This window comes from Podarcis vaucheri, assembly GCF_965113315.1.
Source record: "Podarcis vaucheri genome assembly, chromosome: 13".
In the NCBI taxonomy this organism is placed as follows: domain Eukaryota; kingdom Metazoa; phylum Chordata; class Lepidosauria; order Squamata; family Lacertidae; genus Podarcis; species Podarcis vaucheri.
The window spans coordinates 29,490,126-29,512,732 of record NC_138751.1 but is presented as its reverse complement, the minus strand read 5'-3'; the positions used below and the strand labels follow the sequence as shown (position 1 = coordinate 29,512,732).

The following is a 22,607-nucleotide window of genomic DNA, read 5'->3' as shown; positions in this document are numbered from 1 at the left end:
CAGAAAAGACGATTCATGTATGGAACAACGGCTGCCTGGATGCCATTAGCTCAGAATTGGAAAGAAGATAAAGTCCCTACCAGAGAAGAATAGCAAACCAAGCTGATGGATTATGCTGAGATGGCAAAACTGACTGGAAAACTCAGAAACCAAGAGGATAATTTTTTTACAGAAGAATGGGAAAATTTTATAAGTTATTTAGGAGACGACTGTAAGCAGATGGAAACAAAAGCAGGATTTGTAGCATAAAAATTATTATGGATGATACGGTTTGATATAAAAATTGGAGTATGGATGAATATGCAGTTTTAGATGTTTAAAATAGGACCCCATGGAGGGGAAGGGGGGGAAGTCTCAAGATTTCGAGAATCTCTTTATGCAGATTTGTTTTTACAGTTTGTGTTCATATATATTTTGTATTTGTAAAACAAATAATTTTTTTTAAAAAAATACAATAGGGCAGACTTACCCACCAGGCCAAATTTCTGCCAGTGTCGGATTATGCAAATGTCCACTTGTTAAATTGCATAATTTGGGATTTTAGACACAACAAAACTTGTTTGAAAATACTACAATTAAAGATGTACCCCTAGCCTGCTTAGCACCACACATTAAAGGCCAGCCCAGCCAAGGTGGTATTGATCTATGTTTATGGGAAAATGCACAGGCAAAGACTTTGGCAAGCCTCTAGGGGAATTTACCAGCCCTAGACTTACTCTGGCAGCTTTGCAGCAGCACAGGAAATTGAGCAGTGCACTAGGTTAACCACCCAACCGTTTGACCAAGATTGCAATTAGTCAGTAGTCTGGTTGCCTGCCTTGCTTTCTGCCTTCTAATTTCACAGAGCAAGCTCATCTTCCGGATACTGGACTCCCTTGATCAAGTGGTGGAGCACATACAGAACACCCGAGAGTTGATTGCACAGATGACTCAAACACCAATGGAGATGAGGATCCGAATTTCACTTGTTGAATCCCCAGTTCATTTAGATGGTTAACCACAAGCCAAGTTAAGACTCAACACAAAGACCGCATGCTGCCTTAGCTCTGAAGTTTTGGTCCAGCTTCCTCAGAGCTCCTCAGCAGGCTGGTCAGCCCTGCCTAGTTGACCATGTCAAACAGCTACTGGGTCTTTAAAGTGAAAAGGTAGATAGCCTTGGCAGACATTAGCATGGAACATTTTCTTTCTCTTTTCCAGGCACTGAGCCCACTCATAGTCTGGAAGGGAAAACAAAGCCCAGTGTTTAGCCTTATTGTACCACGAGGCTCTCAAGGTGTAAATGGAGACAGCCTGCATTGGTTAGAGTGTGGTGTTGATAATGCCAAGGTTGCAGGTTCAGTCCCTGCGTGGGGCAGTTGCATATTCCTGCACTGCAGAGGGTTGGACTAGATGATCCTCAGGATCCCTTCCAACTCTACAATTCTATAATGCCACTCCTCATAATTGCAGGCAGATGGTAAGTGCCTCAAGCCAGGGGGAACCTGTCTTTTCTACCTGACTTTGGCATGACTGCTTTTGAGCAGGAGAGCAGCTGCTACAAAGGGACCAGAAGGTTTAAGAGTGGGGATGGGTAACCTGGACTCCCAGGTTACCAATGGACTCCCAATTCCCACTGACCCCAGCACAAACTCCCAATTCCCACTGACCCCAGCACAAGCACTACGCCTGCTCTCCTCAGAGATGGGAGATCTAGGTTCAAATCACTGCTCAGCAATAAGGCCGACGATTGCCTTCCAACTAATTTCTAACATAGCACCTAACAACTTCAGTTTTGCATAGCTGCTGCACCTCTTCAGTCAATCAAATGATTTTAAATCAATTTATCCAAGAGATTAATCGAAACACTGCTATGAGCAGGAAGCACTATACAGTACACAGGAATTGGGAATTATCAAACAAATTAGGATTATAAATAAATAAAAATACACTGAAAATGGATATCATACAAGCATGTCAATCAATTGATTGAAATGAGATGTGGTCACACTGGGTCAGCAAAGCCTAGAAATATCGCTGAGTGCAGGTACAGCTAACCTTGGAAGCTTTTGCCCAATCTGCATTAGACTTCATGTGAGGCAAATCATTTTTGCGGCATCTCAACCAGCCTAGCTACTGCCAAAGATCTTGTTGCAATAAATCTGCCAGCCTTTCATGTGCCACAAGACTCTGTAGGTTGGTTCCTTCCCTGCAAGAGACTCACACAGACAGGTGGCAATTGTAGCACCAGGTTCATGGCCAAATTTTCACCTTGTCACCAGTTTCTTACGTGATTCAGACAAGAGATGGATTTTCAAATGCTCAGCAGCAGCAATAATAATAATAAAATTCCAGTGCTATGGTTCCTCCTACCCCTCCTTCCCTCATTTAGCCACCTGCTGCTTCACCTGCCATTTCCTTATCAGAACTGGGCAAAGTGACTCAGGGTTCCTTCCCAGGTCAGAGCATCAATGAAGCCAAAGGTCACAACGCAGTTTAGGTGGCGTGGGAAGAAGTGCTAGCGTCTCACAAAGAACAGCTAAAATTATATGACCTGTAAAAAATACGAACAGTGAGCAAAACAGAAAAAGTTGATTAATTTAAAATTACTTTTGATATTCATGGGGGTGTAAAAAAGGGGGGTATGCAGGGAATTGAAACCTTACTCCCCGGTGATCAGAAATACCCTGGGTTTGAGATTTCATCACGTGCTACCCCTACAATTTTGGACTTATCATTGCAACAGGAAGGATGAGAAACACAATTAACCAAAAGAAGGCACTAAATTTTCCGCCTGCTCCTAAATCCAGTGTTTGCATAGAATGCTTGCAGAATTATGAGATTCCAAGAGGATCACAATTAAGTCCATGAAAACTACTAGATAATATATATATATATTTAAGCAGCCATATGTCTTACTTCAACTGCCCAAAAAGGGTTTTCAAACAACAACAACCATAACCACAATTGGGATAAAAATTGGCACAATTCCTACAGTATGTGAACAGGAAAGTGTCTATTACAAGCCTGTCTCTTAAAAGACAGACAAGCAACCTGGCGAAAGATGGAGACTCTGTAGTCTCCTCTGCCCATTACAAAGATGGCGCCTCCAACCCTCAGGCAAAACTCGGCCCACCAGGCCTCCCCATATGCCATGCCAGGCCATTTTGTGGGGAGCAACACTTCTCCACACATGACGTCAGGTGTGTGCCATACATCTGGAATTTCCTGGACATAGCTGGAATATGGAAGAAACTGTGTCCGGGTGGAAATAGCTGAAATGTCCAGGGAAATTTGGAATACGGCAACCCTATCCATGGTAAGAGTTTCCAGAGTCCAGAGAGATTTCTGGCCCTCTTCCAAACGAAACCAAGAGAGGTTCCTTGAAACACACATCGGCCCTCCGTTGAGGTGAGATCCCCATACTCGGAAGCACCGCCGTACAGTGGATGCCAATACCCAAGCAATGCCTCCGCTCTTCCGTCAGGATGGTGCTCGGCAAAAATACCCTCCTCCTCACAAATAGTTTTCCTGACAAGACTGTGTGGCCCCTCTGTCTCACCTCCTAGTTCACTCCGAGGTGACAGGCCTGACTGGACTGTACCACTTCAGACTGTAGGAGGGGGAAGCTCGCACAACTGAATGCTCCACCACACAACAAAACTCCTTTCACTGAGAAAATGTGCATGTCGGAGGAAAGGGGCTCTAGCCGGGCGTTCTTCCCAATGTGCTGTTTTCTTACATGCAAGAGGGCATGGAGGACCATTTAATCATGGGAGGTCCACCCCCATTCCAGCCTGCAAACTGAAGTGGTCCTTCCCGAGGTACCACTGTATTAATTGGCTGTTGCACTTTATAAACACAACTTGCTGGAAAGGCTTAATGGGATCACATCGAAGAAACATGATCCTGAAAATAGGACAATCAGGCATCGAGCCTCTCAGAAATAGGACACTGACATTGCATCCTGTTTGTGGGGTTTATATTATCATCTTTCTGACTCTGTATGCTGCTATATCTGAAAATTAATTAAAAAATACATTTAAAAAGCAGGACATTACAGTCTCCCATTACATTATGCAGAAACTTTAGGTGGATCGCCACACAATATTTATTTTATTTATTTCATAAAATTTATATGCCGATTAATTGTAAGGGGGGGGGGGGCTCAAAGCAGTTTTTATACTTTGGTGTGGTTTATTTAACACCAGAGCACATTGCAGGAAGTTAATGAGAAAGCTGGAGATGTGTTAATAATGCCCAAATGCCTCTGTAGGAGGTGCAAAAAGATTCATGATTCACAGGATTTGTGAACTAAGAAGATTCTGGGCAATGTAATTCTCACCAGACTGATGTCTACAGCTGGGGAAGGAGAGACAGAGGTTCAAGACCTCTCAGCGCCTGCCAAAATGTAAATACACTAAATAGTCATCGTTATAGCATGCCACATCCTGACAGGTTGGGATTTTTTTTTTAAAGAACCTGAAAAACAGTATAAGTTTACAATCAAGTCAATGACTCTCCCCCTCCCTCCACACCAGGTTCTTTCCTGATTTACTTAATCCTGAGCCTCAAAAGCCAAACTAAGTAAGGCTGACTTTACAAGGCTTTCAAAAAGGTTAGCAAATTTGGACTTTGATGAATCTGCAGAGGGAGACCGAGTGAGGGCGGTGGGGAAGCCGCTGGTTCTCTTCATGCCCTGCTGGCACATATATGGTATCTTTAAAAGGGCACCTTTGGCAGATCTGAGAGGTGGCAATGGGACACAAGGGAGTGGGAGGCTTCTAAGGCACGCTGGGCCTAAACCTTGCTCTGCAAAATTATACTCTTGCACCTGGAAATGTGCCTGTGCATAAGTCAGAGCGCTGAAGCAATAAATAGCTGCTCAGGGGATATTTGTTTCGGCTTTACAGGCAAGCTTGCTTCCAGTCAGGATGTCTGTAGGAAAGCAACATCACCATCTCAATTCCTGGCACTTGTTTTCTTCCGGGAGGTGGTGGTGGTTATTATTATCATCATCACCACCACCACCATTATTATTTTTTCATACAGGCGCCAAGATCGCCTTGTGTTCCACTGTAGCGGGACTAGACCAGTCAGGGATGAATCACCAACTCACAACGCCCGGTTTGATCCGGCTTATCAAAAAAATCGCACACCTGTGCCTTTTATAAAGAGGAGTTCTGCTTCTGTCAACACCAGCGAATGTTGAAGAAAGAAACACGCGTCTAAAAACCAAATACATGTTTCGTTTACCGGCGATCACCTGGCACCAACCAGCCCTTTTGCCTCCTGCATGCTTCCCTCCATCAAAACAAAGCGGTGAGTCAGAATGTGGGCTGGTGACTCAGATCTGCCACCCCACCCCTTTCTACTGGCTCAAGCACGTTTGAGTCCTCTCATACACCTCCGCTTCTTTCCTCCCCAGACTCCTTGGGTCCTTTCCCCCCTTGGAGGTTTGTGTAGGCTGCAGGCAGGGTAGAAAAAAAGGTGCCATGTCTCTGAGGCAAACAGCACCTGCCTGTTCTTGAACCACATGCCTTTGACCAACCACAGCAAGAGAAGCTTGCTCAAGTTCACTTGCCTGGACTGGAAAGCACTTACCCGCATCTAGCAAAACGCTACTGAAATGATCAATAATTCTCTCAACAAGTGAAAGAAACAAAAGAGGGGTCTGGATAGGCCCTTGGGTCCCATTTCCAACAGCTGACATTCAGGTAAATAGGGAGGGAGCCATAGCCTTTCCTACCCCACCCCTCGCATCGAGTGAATCACAGTGAATTCCAGTTGATTAATGAACCTCCACGAATTTCTCTGCTCTTTTGTAAAAAAGTGCCAAGCTACACATGATGTGGCAGATCTGTGCTCAAAATCCCAGACTTTTTTTTTACAAAGATTTAAAAGAAGCTTGGGGAAGAGGAGGAGGAACAAATTGGCTCAGTGCAGCAATGCTGAAAAAGGGGGTGTCCACTCTTCCTCCCCAGGTCATTTATTGGAAGTTGTCTTTCCTTCCCAAAGCTGCTATTCACCCTACTTGGAGAAAAACATGGGCACAGCCAAGTCTCACTCCCAAACGTGCCCCAGGAGCCACTGGCAATGCCAGGTTGCTAAGTCTGATGGAGAAAATGATTGAGAAGGGAACAGGTAAACTTCATTTGGAAATGCCCAGATACTGCTGGGAGATTAATTCATGGGGTGCCGATGCCCATTAACAGCTGATCAAAGGGCTTTTAAAGGTGCTGCTCAATCACATAGAAGTAAAGCAAGAGGGCAGAATTCACACATGTACACCTATCACATGACGATTCTCGGTTGTGTGCAAGGTCTCCTCTGAAAAAAATATTTGATAGCAGATATGAAGACTCCTGTTCATGAATAATCTTTAAGGGCTGATTCACACCCGCAGGTAATCCAATTGATTCTTACAGTAACGATAAGAGACGGGCATGGATGGGTGTGTGACTGCTGGCCCAAAATTCCTTTAATGGAAGTGAGTTGTTAAATCGCACACTATGTGCTGAACGGACACCAAATCTGCATATAAACTCATCTCTGACTGTGCTGGTACTCAGTTTATAGAAATGAGTGGGGAAATGGCAGGTTGAGCAGTGATGATCTGAACTCATGACAGACAAATGCTTCCCCATTTAGGGCTTGCCAGGCACTCAGGAACTCAAAGCTTACCAGCTGTCCTCAGCGAGTGTGGTTTCAATGAAGTGCCCTGAAAGCCAGGGACCATTAGTTCAAATTGCCAGTCTGTCTGGAGGCCTCCGAATGCTCCTACCTGGTGACCTAGTTTCCCATCTGCAAACTGACAGTGAAGATTCCACTGTCCTACCTATGAATGGGACAGAGTGAAATAATGAATGCATTGCCTGCCGGAAGAGCTTTATATAAAACAGAACGTGCTATTAAGAGTGGCCAGGAACAGCATCGCCCAAGCTGTGGAGAATGATGAAGGCAAATCATTATTCAGAAGTAAGACTGTGACATCCGAAAAGATTAAAGGACTTGGGGATGTCAGACTCACAAGGCAGGATTTTTCACTTTGCTGTTTTCCTTCCCAGTGAACTTCTGACCCCTGACGGGCAAAAGGCTTTGGTGCACAACAACATGTCTGAGGTGTGGGTCTGAGGCAGGATCTGAGTCAAATCAGACCTGCCTAGTTGTTCCAAATTCTGGGTCAAGGTCATTCAAAGCCTCAAGAAGTCACGAAAACTCTGTTTTCTGCAGAATTTGGACTGATTTAGCAGCTGTACAGTTCATTGAAGCCACAGCTCATTGCTTCCACAAGTCCCGCACAGCTTCTGAAAGTTCACTAGGCTACTGCCAACATATATAATGTGCTCAGTGGGCCAGCTGCAGGGGCTGGAGTCTGGCTGCTAGACCACTGCTTTTTTAAAAAATAAGAAGGAAACGTAATGTTCTTATGAACATTATGTCGAATAGCAGCTTCTTAAACTAATAGCTATCCATAAGTAGGTTGCCGCATCCAATCTTGCAACTCAAGACGTTTACATTTTGCTAGTTTTCTCCCAAGCAATTTCCCTGTTTCTAGTCAGATGGATGTATTCGCTCACAGAGAAGGGAGAGCCCACCGCAGAATGCGAGAGAAAGAGAAGAAACATTGAGGGAGAGGGAGGAAAGAAAGAAAGGCGGTTTTGAGATTAAAGGCAGGTCCTGGATCCGAAAACATAGAAGGTGATGAAACCCAAACAGCAGGTGAAATGAATGCGCAACACATAAATTCCCTCCCACCCCCAGCTCACCACCAAACACATGGTCAACACACCCCAGGGCCCATACGCCTCCTTGCTTCCGGTCAAACCAGTTCTGCATCAAGATCTCCTAGGCAGGATGCTCAAATAGCCCCTCCCTTGTAAACACCTCATCTGCTTGGTATCTGGGACACTGTAAGTAAGGGAGGATGGCTCATTTTGGGTGCCAGGAGGCAGCATCTGCAAAAGCTGGAGAGGTGTAGGGAGGGAGGGAAGAGGAATGGAGGGAGGTGGGGATAGCTGCTGGCAAGCAGAGGAGGAAATTGCAGTACGAGGCTGGCCTGCTATAACCAAAAACATAGCAATTAAAAAAAATAAAATAAGTAAACAGCATTTGACAAAACTACCAACTGGCACTGGCACTGCGCTTGTAATTTTAATCAGATTAAAATGGTTACCCTTCCCACCACCTTTCTGCACCTTCTCACACAAGCAGAGTGCAAACGGCTAGCTCAAACTTCCTTCTCCCATTACACAAAACAGGGACCGCCACCAGTCTGGATGTTTCTTTCTCAGGTCAGCTGATGTGAGCTCAACTGCCCAGCCCAAGATCTCAGGCCTCTTTCTCCCCTGTTGCAGAAGTTCAGAGCAAAATTCAGTATTATAGAGTGAGAAAGGGCATCCCAGGTCATGGAGCCCAATACACAGGCTTACCTGGTGTGTTCATTCCCTTCGTGTTACGCCAACTTAACACAGTTGCCAGCTAGCCTGGAATCTTGTGGCCTTATTGTGTCAGCTCAAACCACAGGGACCTCACCTACACTGGAATCTCTCTTCCACACTGCAGTAGCTCAGAGCGAGGGGTCCATGGTGCATAGATACTCCCCTTTTTTATCATGTCTTTTCTTGCAAAGCTATTCTGGCCCAAATAAGCATTCCAAGTAGTTTACAATCAAATCCATGAAACAAAATATGAAAACTTCAACAGCATTGAAAATAGGGCTGGGGAGAAACCAACGATTCAGGCCACAGAGGGGAAGATGGCAGGATCCCCAAGGACGTGCTCTACGGGGAGCTGGCTTCAGACACCAGGCCTGGTGGCAGACCAACTCTGTGCTACAAAGATGTCGGCAAACATGACGTGAAGACTGGCAACACTGGGCCCACCAAGTGGGAATTCATTGCAGATGACTGCAGTGCCTGAAGACAGGCAGTCAAGTTGTGTATCCCCAGCAGTGACCAGAGGAGAAATGACCACTGGGAGGAGCGCAGAGAGACGAAATGCCATGGTGCATCTGCAGCAGCACAACCGGACAACTTCATCTGCCCTGGCTGCAACAAAACATGTTGCACTCCAGAGACAGACAGATGCCGACAACAGGCCAAAATCTGAGGACAGCAATGTTGGCCAGGTGCCTTCTCCACACATCACCTACCACGAAAAAGGTGCCTGTCCCTTTCCTGGAGATCACAAGCAATCCATCTTGTCAAGCCATCTCCAGAAATAACTCCCAGGTAGAGAACTTCAGAGTCCAAAGGGCCCTGAAAGCTGCCGTACTCAAAGCAGAGCTCTGTCTAATGGAGATATGGCCAATGTGGTGCCCTCAAGGTACTGCTGAACTACAACTCCTATCAGCCATAGCCTATGGTTGCCAGACGTCCCTGTTTCCTGTGGACAGTCCTCAGATCTGTCCCCAGACAAAATCTGTTCCCAGAATGTCCCCGGATTTCATTTAATGTCCCCAGATTTCTATTTTAAGTGCTGTAGATTTATTAGTAGGGAATGAATGTTGCATGATTTGTTCAACGGCACAAGACACATCATATGGGGACTTCCGGCAAGGCAAAATGGCGGGCGCCACAGCAGCGAGCAGCTCCTGAAGCCAGCCAGAGCCAACTGTGCTACCAGGCTGGCTCCGGGCTGCTGAGACTGCCACTGCCACTGCCAAGGGCGAACTGGGGATGCCCGATGCATCAACTGGGGGAACGGCTGACACCCCCAATGACCCAAATCAAGCTGGGAGCGAGAGCGCCTGGCCACCCGACTGACTGCCCAGTGGTGCTCCAGGGCTAGGAAAAACCCCGGAGCCGATGAAGGGAGAAGGAGGAGAGGAGAAGGAGAAGGAGAAGGAAGAGAGAGAAAGAGAAAGGGGAAAAAATAGGGGAGCCCCGACCTTGTTGTGCTGCTGCCGCCACCGCTGAGGAGGAGAGGTAGGAGCGCACCGGGAGGATAAGGACATGTGGCTGAACCCAGGCCTGACCAGAACCTACTCCATGGCAGTGAGCACTGCAAGAGAGCAGGCCAGGGCCCAGAAGAAAGCCGTGTGACAGAGGAGACCACAGAAGAGAAGATATTACTTCTTCTTTTCTTTTTAATAATTTTTTAATAACTATTTTTCTCTTTTCAAAAAAAAAAAAGTGTCCCCAGATTCTTTGAAAAAAATCTGGTCGTCACCTTACTATAGTCAGCATTGCCAACAATCAGAGCTGATGGGGGGTCATAGTCCAGCAACGTCTAGATGGGAACCACATGGGCTACGCATTGTCTAAAGGCCCAAGCAGATGTGTAAGAGAAGAGCCAGAGAGCACATACTTTATGTGCAGAAGGTCCCAGGTCGAATTCTGAGCATCTTCAGTTAAAATAATAACAATCATAATTTTATTATTTGCACTCCATCTGTCTGTCTGGGTTGCCCCAGCCACTTTTCAGGCAGCAAGACTGGGAGCTTGAAGAGCTTATGTCACTCAAGTACACAGTATTAGGCTAGATGGACCAAAGGTCTGGCTCAGTATAACACAGCTGTGTGTGTGAAGGTAAGGCACTCCCAACAGATAGCACCAGCTCAGACCAATGGACGCCAAGAACCTGTTATGTCTCACATTTCTCTAGCAAAAGTTTTGGCTGGTATCTCTCTATCTACAGCTAGAGCTCATGCCAGTTAAGGCCTAACTTGGATATTTTCACCCCCTTCTATGCTGCACCATCCCAAAGCAATACAGCTAACCAACCTGTCACCCATCACTCATATGCTACAAGTGCAGCCTAATGAACCCAGTGCGGCTATGATCTGCCCTGTGGCGTCAGGCACACAACAGTGGACCCTTTCCCACTTGTGTTTATGCTTTCTACGTTGCACCGAGAACCTGTCATCTTCGGCATTAGGAGGCTTCAGGGGGGTGAGTCACTGGGAGTTCCACACAAAAACAGAACAACAATGTCAACACTAAATACTGACATCCTTCAATTTGCTCCCGTCCCTTCCAACGAGTTCCGTGCCACTTGGGGATGGACACCCCCTCCTTAAGGGCAATCTTCTCCCACCCTTTTGCCTTAGGTGGTCAATTATACAAGGCGACAAGAGCATTAACTGAGCTACGAAGGAAAGAGCTCGGATTGACAAGGCCCTTAGATGCCCAGCCCCTGTCCCTGGAGTGGGAGCGAGCCTGGTGAGCGATGCAAACAAATTTGTTTGGCTTTTTGTCTCTGGCTCGGCGCCCTTCGGGAGGCTTTTTTCCATGGTCAAGCAAGTTTCTGAGCAATCTCAAGGTCATAACATAAGCAGCTGGGGGTGGGGGCTGGCTGGCCAGGAGTGGAAAAGCTGGGGGAACAGGGACTCCACCTCCACCACCGTTTACTCCGATTGTTCCAATTTACCCAGGAAAAGTCCTGATTTTCTGGGACCTGTGGCTGCTATAGCATTGTTCCTATTTTGGATTGCGGAGGAGGAACTCCTTCTTACATTTACTTAGTGCGAGTTGCTGGAGTGGCCCTTCTTCACCCCATTCCCAGAGATCTCTGGACCAAACCACACAATCTATGTGAAGCCTATCAACATAGCCTTGCATGCGTTTTGTAAGCTGGAAAAGCCAATGGGAAGGAGTGTGTGTGTGACTGAACGCAAGGGAGAGAAGAGGCACCAAACTCTTTCCCTATCCCAAGTTGGCACCCGGACCAAGGTTCTGTTTCCCAACCCCGTGCCACCCCAGTGTTTTGCCAAAGGCCTCAACATACATTCTGAGGGCGCCTTCTACTTCAAATCATTACCTGTTTCTCCCTCCAGAGCCTTCCTATACCTCCAAAATCTTCCTTTCGCATCAAGGAAATCCACGTGGGCCGTGCCCTTTTGCATACATTTGCTCAATTCATTCGGCCCACATAAGTAGGTGTGAGCAGGAGAGGAGCCAAGTCAGAGAGCGGTTTTGTTGCTGTAGGTTAGCAAATTCCCACACTGGCTCCCTGCCCTGGTTTATGAGGCAGAGAAGTTCAAGAGCTCTCAGTTTTGTGTTAACAAAACAAACCCCCGCTGAGAGGGAGCAGAGATAAGGCCAGGTGGGGAGCTGAGGGACTGAGGCCAGCAAGGCACCTCCACTCTCCGGAGACGGGCGCAGAGCTAAACAAGGGGGCATGAAACCCTCCTCTTTGAGGCTGAGGATCTGATTTGGGACACGTGGTCCACAATTTCCCGTGGCTGGTTCTACGAGCTAATTCTAACAGAGATGAATTCTGAACCAGGCAAAGACTGAAGAGCAATCTGCTGATTTACTGTTGCACAAAGGGCTTTTTAATCTTCCACTCCCGAAGCCCGAATGCTAAAAGAGGCACTGGGAGATCTCTCTCCCTTACCGTTGCAGTCCAGACACTCATTTCATTGATTCCCTCCCAATTGCCACTGTCTGAATGGCAAAAGGTTTCAGTCCTCATGCCTATGTGTAGTAATGCTTAGAGTGTAAGATGAGGAAAGACCTGCATTCAAAGCCCCACTCAGCTGTGAAGCTCACGGGGCAATCTTGGGCCAGTCATTGTCCTTCAGCCTAATCTACCTCGGAGGATTAGAGCAGCGCTCACTGGGTATATCAGGGACAGGGAACCTTAGGCTTGCAGACCAAGCTTGGCCCACCAGGCCTCCTCATTTAGCCCATGAGGACATTTTGGGGAAGCCACACCCACCTGCCCTATGCCTGGGGTCATACCCAATGTCGGTAGTGGGGTGGGTAAGGACAGGGCCTCGATGGAGCAATTGGGAGCTTATAGTGAGCTTCTTCTCGTTTCTTTGCTTGAGCACGTATTGCACAAGGAAGGGAAAGTGCTCTCCATTCAAGGGGAATGACTTCCTCCCAGCACTGCTCTTTGAACCTCCAAAAACGTGAGGTTCAAAAAGAAGCATGGGGCTGGTGGAAGACCTATAGCGAACAGTCGCATGCTGCTCCTTACACCTCCAGTTTCCGAAGGGACTGCTTGCAAAGGGTTCTTAAACAGCCCCATGCTGCGCACTTATCTGTCTTGAGAGACAACAGAGTGCACCTCCAGGGCTGAAGTCAAACCGCTGCATTAGCAGCACCGAAGTGAACTCCCCTGGCACAAGCCTGGGCACTGGATACGGAGGTCCTGGGCTGCCCAGACGACAAGAGACCCCTCTCAGCCTCACTAATGTGCTCCAAAGGAAAGAAGAGCAAATCCTGCAGGAGTTGCCGGAAGGAGGCCTACGAGGCGCCATCCAACCGTCTTGGGGACACAAATACAGAGTGGATTTGTGTAGGGCTTACTTCTTAGCCTTTACTTCTCCCACAAGGCAGCGGAGGTTTTCCTTCTCCTAGATGGTCTACCTTCCCAGGTTGATGAGCCCCACCTGGGGGGTCCTTCAAATTGTAGCATCACCAGAGATTAAAAACTGGCTCTATGAGAGGCTCTGTAGGGAAGCAGATATTTGGGGCCTCCCATTGAGGGCTTTAAACACTGTTAGCACCTTGAATTGGAACCAGACACGAGCTGGCAATTAATTGTCGTTATAAATCAAGTTCAAATGACAGTATGTTAGGGGGGAGATTGTCTAGAATTTGAGTAGGAAGCTGGGCTAAATGGGGCTTCCCCTTTGCTTTCAACCCTGGTGTTTCTCTTGGTGTTGAATCTGCATTAAAGACACTCGCTTGTGGAGCCAACCTACTTTGGTTATCAGCTCTGTTTACTTCCTTGTCCTGTTTCTACAACACACACTAGTGATTTCTCAAACTCTGTGTGGTAAGGAAGAGCGGGAAAATACACACCAGTCTCCTCTGGCATGAACCCAAAGGTAAGTGAGTTACTATCAACACTCCTTCTAAGCTGAAAGTGGATGAGCAACATACCATGGGCAGGGATAGCCAATGTGGTTTTCCTCTAGATCAGTGTTTCTCAACCTGTGGGTCCCCAGATGTTGTTGGACTACAACTCCCATCATTCCTAGCCAGCATGATATGTGTTCAGGGATGATGGGAGTTGTAGTCTAACAACATCTGTGGACCTACAGGTTGGGAACCGCTGCTCTAGATGCTATTGGACTACAACTCCCATCAGCCCCAGTCAGCATAGGCAATGGTTGGTGATGATGAGAGTTGTAGTCCAATAACACAAGAGGAGCCCTGCTGTATCAGACCAAAGAGCTATCCAATCTCACATTGGCAAACCATATGCCCCAATCAGGGACACGAATACAACAGCACTCTCTTGCGCATGATCCCCGGTAACTGGTGCTCGAGAGATATATTGTTTCTGACACCGGAGGTGATTTAGCCATTATGACAACTAATCATCGATAGCCATGAATGTGTCTAATCCCTGGTCATCATTACATCTTGATGTTACGGCAGCGAATTCCATCATTTAACTTGTGCAGTGTGGAGGAGCACATTTCCTTTTGTCTCTCTCCTGAATCTCGTGCTGTTCAGCTTCATTGGAAGACCCCGGGGTTCTGGTCTTAGGAGAGAGGGAGACCATTTCTGAAGGCACCACACAGGCCAGCCCTGCTGAAGGACATCTTATGACATAAGAGCAGAAGAGCCTGCCGGAATGGGCCAATGGCCCGTCAAGTCCAGCATCCTGTTCTCACAGCGGCCAACCAGATGCTTTTGGGGGCGGGGCGTTACTGTGTCTGGTCTGGATTTTTCTCCCACCCCCTATGTGCTAACTCTGGCAAGTGGGCAGGACCACCCACCTGTCAATCATCTGTCCTGATAATTATGCCAGGCATCAAACACCTGTCAAAGTTCAGAGGGGGTTGCTGCAACCCCTGATGAGCCTCCTTTGAAGATATAATTCTGTGCCAATCACCCAATTGCCATGGCTACCAAGGCTTCAAAGAGGCTCCCTGTAACTTCCGTTCAGCCTCTTCGGAGTTCCCAGCAAAGGTGGAGATGCTCCTAAAAACAGAGTGTTTTTCTTTTCCTTCTGCAGGAAAAGCCAGTTTGTATTCCAAGCACTTCCTCCAGTGCTTTGAATACAAACTGCTTCCTCAGAAAGAAAGAAAGAAAGAAAGAAAGAAAGAAAGAAAGAAAGAGTTCCATTATGTCACATTTGATTTGATTTGATTCCCTCCCCCCCATTTTCTTTTTTCTTTTCCTTCTCCTGCAATGAGGCTACATTTTAATATTTTAATGTTCCATTATTTTAATGTTGTATTTTATTTTTGTTTTTAAGTTGTAATCATTCATCTTGTTTTTATTATTGCTTGTAAGACGCTCTGAGCCCGGCCTTGGCTGGGGAGGGCGGGGTATAAATAAAAAATTATTATTATTATTATTATTATTATTATTATTTAGAGCAGATGGGCATGGCTTGGCCAAAATGGTATCAGCAGGCCTAATGAGGTCCACAGCCTGAGGGTGCCCACCCATCTGAAGAGGACTCCCCAGGTTTGCAATGCAAAGTTGCTTCAAAGAGGTGCAACCTTTATTAATTCATTCTAGCCTCCGGTTACGAGTTGCAACGAGTAGTTCTTTGTGGTACTGTAAAACTAAAATGGAATACATGCCTCCTACTGAGTTGCCTAGGATTTTTCACCAGGGAGAAAAGCGTAATAAAAACTTCAGTGTAATCTGAAAGACTATGTATGCCTTAGCCAACATCTAGACTGTATTTCATTTTTGCACTGCGCGGTTTATCAGAATAAGTTATTACGACCCTTACTTTAGGGAATCCAAGGAAGCATAGCACTTGGAGGAGGCTCCATGCAGAATTCCCAAGGAGAGGATTTTCTGCCGTGCTATCGCACGCCAGTGGAGCACACTGGTACCTGCCATTACAATAACTGCTCAATAAACACACAAGACGTAACCGGCTGTACTTGTATCAAATTGTAGATTTCAACAGATGTCTCATGAAGTTCGACAGTCCATGCATAAGGTCCATACATGTATAAGTATCTATTCCACATGTCTGGTTGCAGCCACTACTATGCTATAAGATCCACTATCTTGTAATATTACATATGAGCCTGTACTACTGATGAAGCCTAGGATGGTGAAACAAGGCTAATATTCCGGAAATCCTTGTCTTAGACTCTGCGAAAGGATTCTGTGGATCTGTAATAACCCTTCATGTGGATTATTGGACTCTATGAACAGACAGGTGGAATAGACACCTATACATGTATGGACCTTATGCATGAACTGACTAGAGAATGAACTGATCCACTGGGCTTTTCTGTTGAACTTTATGAGACTTCCATTGAAATCTACAATTTGATACAATGAATAGTATACCTTATTTATTCAAAAGTACAGCCGGTTACGTCTCGTGTGTTTATTGAGTATGTTTCACGTAACCATAGGTTTGTTGTTGTTTTGCTAATTGCAATAAATGCAGCTGCTTGGGGTGGGGGTGGGGAAGCTGGCCACAGAGCAGCGCCCGAGTCAGCAGCTGGGCTGAGGCAATGCAAGGGTCACGTTCAAGCACTGACACAGCGGAGCAAGTTGATATACCCACACCAGGAGCCTGGCACTGGATCTGAGCTCAGCAGCTAAGCTGAGCCCAGCACACCAGTTGCCCTTTCACCGGCTCTCCCTATATTAGCAAAAAAAAGGGAGGGGGGAAATATCATCAGGGTTTGTGGCATAACCCAGACAGGGGAAAGAGATAGAGTAACGGAGGGTCAAAGTTCTTCTGAGATTAGGCACAAGTTGCAAGCGCAGCACAAGTGCCACATAGGGTGAAGCACAGAGGGGAGAGAGGAAGATGAGAAGATAGCCACAACTGAATAAACAATATAACTGAATAAATGATATAACCACATGCACCCCTAAGTTTTCATCTCATTAACCTTGCCTCTTGTTCATTCTTCCTCTGCTAAAATTTACACTGTAAGCCTTCAGTGTGAGGATAGCTCAGATGGTCAGAGAGTAGTGCTGATAATGTCAAGGTTTCAGGTTCAATCCCTGTATGGGACAGCTGCGTATTCCTGCATTGAAGGGGGCTGGACTAGTTCATCCTCAGGGTCCCTTCTAACTCTATGGTTCTGTGAAGAAGCTCACTTGGGCAGGGTCATGTCTTTTTGTTTAGGTTACCGTACCCAGAAGCATCCATGTATATACACCAAAGACACCACATAATCAGTAGCCAGTGATCCTGGCCATGATTACCATTCCAACACACAGAGGTCCTTTTGTAACCTTCAAAAACTGCATCCCTGCTAGTTAGGACAAGAAATCCAAAGGAAGCATGGGCAAATATCCTGCTCCATCTCCAGCTGCACAATGGTGTGTTTCTACTGAAGAAACCCACCACTACATTCACCAATCTGTCAAAAGGTCTCCAAACAGACCCCAAAACTACTGAACTCTCTTCACACTACCAATTTCCACTCCTTTTTACACAGACCCGACCGAAAGTATCCTCCCTCTGACTGCATATCCTGGACACATAGCGTGTGTCGCCTTTCCCCCCTTTTGTACATATTTTCACTGAATGGTTTTCTGAATGTAGAAGCGACGAACATCAACACAAAGCAGAATCACGATGCATCTGCTGGAAAAGTGACTGGGGTGTAGTGTGGGTTGACGGCACCCAGGCATATATATATGTGTGTGTGTGTGTGTGTGTGTGTGTGTGTGAATAAATAAATAAAATTTATTATTTAGACCCCACCCATCTGGCTGGGTTTCCCCAGCTACTCTGGGCAGCTTCCAACAAAGATTAAAAATACATTAAAATGTCACACATAAAAAAACTTCCCTAAACAGAGCTGCCTTCAGATGTCTTCTAAATGTCAGGTAGTTGTTTATTTCCTTGACATCTGATGGGAGGGCGTTCCACAGGGCGGGCGCCACTTCCGAGAAGGCCCTCTGCCTGGTTCCCTGTAGCTTTGCTTCTTGCAGTGAGGGAACCGCCAGAAGGCCCTTGGCGCTGGACCTCAGTGTCTGGGTAGAACGATGGGGGTGGAGACGCTCCTTCAGGTATAATGCAAGGGAGTCTCTTTTTGCAAACTAGCCCCAACCTGGGAGCAGAGATAAGGCAGAGAAACGCAAAGCCAGGAGCGATGCTGTGTCACATTGCCCTCCTGTCTTTGCAGTGAGGCGCTCTGGGCAATGCACGTGGGTACAGCAGTGCTTTCCCGCCTTCCCCTTCCTCCCCCCCCAGTGGGTGTTGCTGCCACCCTTCCCCCTCTCCTTTTTGGCTGGCCCAGGGGTGGGGCACGCACAGGCGTTCCTTCACCAGCCATGAGGAGAAGGAGGCGCCGCCAGCCCCCCCCAGCCCTGAAGGCCTGGCCCGGGCACAGCTTGCCTCCCCATGGCTCTGGCCATGATGGAGGGAGCTTGTCACGAGGGAACAGGTTGCACCCCTTCAGAAATGTGTGCCCAGGGGCATGCCCCCTTGGACCCCCCCCCACTACACCACTGAATAGTGTTCACTGTGAAGTCTAGATTAAAGTATCTCTGCCTGTCACCATGGGTTGATGGAGGAATTATGGCATGACTCAATCTGTTAACATACGAAACCAAACCAAACGGTGTCAAAGTCTTCTTCCTTTCTTTTTCTTTGTTACCTTCCAATGCCTTCAGTTTTCCAGTGAAAGCGACTTGCATGATGTACCACTTTCCAATGTACACTGCATTTTGTTTATCAGCTGCTGAGAGTGCGCTTGCCACACAGGAGTGCTGCTGCCGCTGCTGCCGCCACATCCCACATTCTGGTGGACGAAGCTATGCAAGGGATGCTGGAAGTCTGATTTCTCTGAGGCCCAGTTCACACCTGCAGAGCCCTCGCTCGTTGACAAGTGAGGATTTGCTTTGTGAGCGCAGATAATATTCTGCTGAGGGAACTCTGCTATCTCCAGGTGCCAACTCATGCGCAAAATATTCAAACTCCACAGAGGCAGTTCGCACATTCCACGGAGCGGTCAGCAATGTTTACGTATGAACCAGCCCTCAAGATGCTAATTATAGACGAGACTCTGGATCCTGTCTCATGAAGCTGCCAAACCTCCAAGCAAGAATTCTCTTCTTAGGGGGAGTGTTTCTTTCTGAAGATGCAGATGGGAAGTGCGGCAGTTGTGCCTCGCTCTCAGTAATTATATTCCCAAAGGTATCATCCATTTCTCATGGCTGGCTTCGTCTGAGGAAGACTTCTGTAACATGAATCCGATCAGAACTGGCCTAAGTATCTGTAATCTAATTAACATAACGTTTGGAACTACCAGCTTTTGTCTAAAAGGCAGCGGATGTCGTGGAACAACAACCTGGTTGTGTAACTGCAGCGGCTTTTCCCCCCTTAAAAAAGTATTTATTTCCTCTGAGTTCCAAGATTATAGTGGGGCAGTTGTGTCTGGCAATGGCAGGAAACAAAGCTAAGGGCATAGCTACAAGACAAACAGATTCAACAGAACTGCCTTTCCCTAGGGAACCAGAGATCTGGGGTGGGTGGGAGGTGGCAACTTAAGAGTTTTCTAACAGAGAATATTCCGCAACCTCACCAAACTGAAGTTCCCAGGCTCCTTCAAACTGGCATAAAACCAATATAGGTTTGCAGTTCAGGTATACCAGACCTCTGGCAGCTTTAAAAACAATCTACTGCAAGATAAGCTTCCATCTGCAAGCAAGACTAAGGGTGCAGTTCAAGACAAGCTTATTTTGGAGTGCCATTAGTATTTGCTTCCAAGGATAGGCTGCATTGTCTCCATACCATAAGCTTATCACAGTGGGAAGCTGCCGCCCACACAGAAACCTTGCCAGAGTCAACATCCCTGGTGATGGAATGTGGCAAAAAGGCCTTCCTGGCTAAACATCTGGATTATGCAGGCATCCATGCTGCGTTGCTTTTCCAGGCCTTCCTAACTCTTGCTCCACTTTCTGATTGGAGTGGACATTCAAAATAGAGACTAGCAAATGCCTATAGCGAGGCAAGAACTGCCTGTGGGAAACCATGCAGGGGGGCTTTATGCAAGTTAGGGCTGCTATGCGTCCAGATTTTCCCGGACATTACTGGGATTTCGAAGGCAGAATTGACGTCCTGGGGTGTTCCAAATGGTGGCGCTTCGTCCTGGATCTTTGTTGTTGTTTAGTCGTTTAGTTGTGTCCGACTCTTCATGACCCCATGGACCAGAGCACGCCAGGCACTCCTGTCTTCCACTGCCTCCCGCAGTTTGGTCCAACTCATGCTGGTGGCTTCGAGAACACTGTCCAACCATCTCGTCCTCTGTCGTCCCCTTCTCCTTGTGCCCTCCATCTTTCCCAACATCAGGGTCTTTCTTTTCCAGGGAGTCTTCTCTTCTCATTAGGTGGCCAAAGTACTGGAGCCTCAGCTTCACGATCTGTCCTTCCAGTGAGCACTCAGGGCTGATTTCCTTAAGAATGGATACGTTTGATCTTGCAGTCCATGGGACTCTCAAGAGTCTCCTCCAGCACCAAAAGTCAAAAGCATCAATTCTTCGTCCTGGCAAGTCATTTTTGTAAAGAATATAAGCTCAACAACTTTCGGGGTCTCCTAGTTTTTCTTTCACTTTTTGAGATATGGCAACCTGACACAAGTTCACTCCCCGCTCCTTTCTTTTAAGCTGTGAATTGCTACTGCAGGTATGTGTGTACATGCAGCCTACTTTAAAAAGCAATGCTGGCCACTAATCTTTGTTGGATGAAAGCAGTCTATACCTATGTGCAGTGCTATTTTTATAGAAAAAGAGGTGTCGGGGCTCGCCATGAATGCCTCCCTTGTTCTCTTAGGATGGCAATGGTGTCCACCTGCGAGGTGCCGGAACTGAGTTCCAGCTGAAAGAAAGCCCTGCCCATACGCACGTATTCAGCGGAGGGTGCACCAAGAGACCTGCAGAAAGCAGCTCTTCAAAATGTGTGGTTTGGAAAATGAAGTTGACCATTGATTGTGAAGCTTAATCATTCATTTATTATTTGTGATCTTTCCTCTGCGTATGTGTCCATGTGGCATGTTTTCCTTTCCAGCACACTACGCATCTCAGGTCAGCAGCCTCTCCCCCCCCCACCTGCCCTGTGTGGGGTGGGGACTTTGTCTCATGTAAAGATTCCAGGGCTTTACTAAGAGCTCAGAACAGGAGGAAAGTGGACGTTCTTTGGAGTGCTCCTATGCGGTGGCTGGAGCTGATGACACCTTTTCGAAAAGATAAACGGTGCAATCACAACACAATCTCCAGGGCAATATGTTTTTAAGGACTCCTGTGTGGACAGCAGTTTAATCTAAGCGTGGGCGAATCGCAACAAAACCACGATACTAAGATTTTGGCTACCGGGAGTGGCATCCAAAGGCATTAAAGCATTCAACAGAAAATAAATATTCAGCCATACAGTATGTATTTGAGTTAATGTTCTTTCCTAAGCTTGACAACAATTGTGGTTGCACTGTTGCTGGAAATATCTCCTTCCTTCTCTGCCCTCTCTAAGCACAGCAACATGTAGAAGTTAATTTTTATTTATAAACACATATATTGCACACTTCCTCCAAGGAACTCTGGGTGATATGCAGCCATTATAAATTCACAACAACATTCTAAAGCTACAACCCTACCCTGCTTACCTGGGAGTCCCATTGACCTCTAAAGGTAAAGGACCCCTGGATGGTTAAGTCCAGTCAAAGGCGACTACGGGGTTGCGGCGCTCAACTCGCTCTTCAGACCAAGGGAGCCGGCGTTCATCCACAGACAGCTTTCTGTGTCATGTGGCCAGCATCACTAAACCGCTTCTGGCGCAATGGAACACCGTGACGGAAGTCAGAGCATACATAAACGCCGTTTACCTTCCCGCCGCAGCGGTATCTATTTACCTACTTGCACTGATGTGCTTTTGAACTACTAGGTTGGCAGGAGCTGGGACAGAGCAATGGGAGCTCACCCCGTCACAGGGATTCGAACTGCCAACCTTCCAATCGGCAAGCCCAAGAGGCTCAGTGGTTTAGACCACAGCGCCAGTTATCGGCTCGAGTTTAGCCAAAAGAGCTTCCTGGCCGAGGTAGGCTTTAAACTGATCCAGGATTAAATGAAACAACTGCTGGTCTTCCATTTAGATGCCACTTCGATTCTGGCTATACTAACAAGGCTATGATCAATTCCCTATTGTTTTTTCTTAATGGCATCTCTAATAAAACCCAAATGAGTTCAGTGGGAGGGCAACAACCATCACTACCACCGTATTATTCATCTTAGGGTCATTACCACAATAAACAAAGATTATAAAGAAGCAATAGAATGCCTTATCGGTAGTTTTAAAACCAGCCCACCGGATTTCGAGAGGACAGGTTTGAAATGCCAAGGCCGCAAGGGCCTTTGGCAGGGCAGAAGGAACAAAAAGTGGCTTTGACCTATGAGACCTTTCATGGCTCAGGACTCACACACTCAGAGCTGGACAACACAACCTTTAAGAGCAACTGTGTGCACATGCTGCTGGCTGGGACATCCGAATGCCTGGCTCAAATGGCAAGGACGCACAGAGAGGTGCCCTTGCTGGTTTCCCCATAACTGCACAGTTCCCTACTCCTGGATTGCTCCCTCTAGGCCAGTGTTGCTAACTCAGGCAGCGGTGACAGGAATTAACACTGGAACCTTGTGTATCAAAAGCCACAATCTTTAATTCAATTTTTTAAAAAATCAGTTCCACAATGATTTTACAAACTCGCACCAGAACCTATCCTAATGGCATTTTTAC

The 22,607-nt window shown here is 46.9% G+C and overlaps 1 protein-coding gene across 9 annotated transcripts in view; it reads right to left on the bottom strand.

The window, feature by feature from the left end:
* Positions 1–22,607, bottom strand: part of GRB7 (growth factor receptor bound protein 7) — a 76,912-nt gene that overhangs the window by 25,669 nt on the left and 28,636 nt on the right. Inside the window, exon 1 of one of the 9 annotated variants that reach the window (XM_082197263.1) lies at positions 6,661–6,730. The exons of 7 other annotated variants lie outside the window; for them this stretch is intronic. In XM_082197263.1, the coding sequence (XP_082053389.1) occupies positions 6,661–6,715 (55 nt within the window). In that variant the 5' untranslated portion in view covers positions 6,716–6,730. Of the gene's footprint in view, positions 1–2,034; positions 2,148–6,660; positions 6,731–22,607 lie in introns of those variants that run through there. One more of the 9 variants, XM_082197267.1, reaches the window with a different exon arrangement.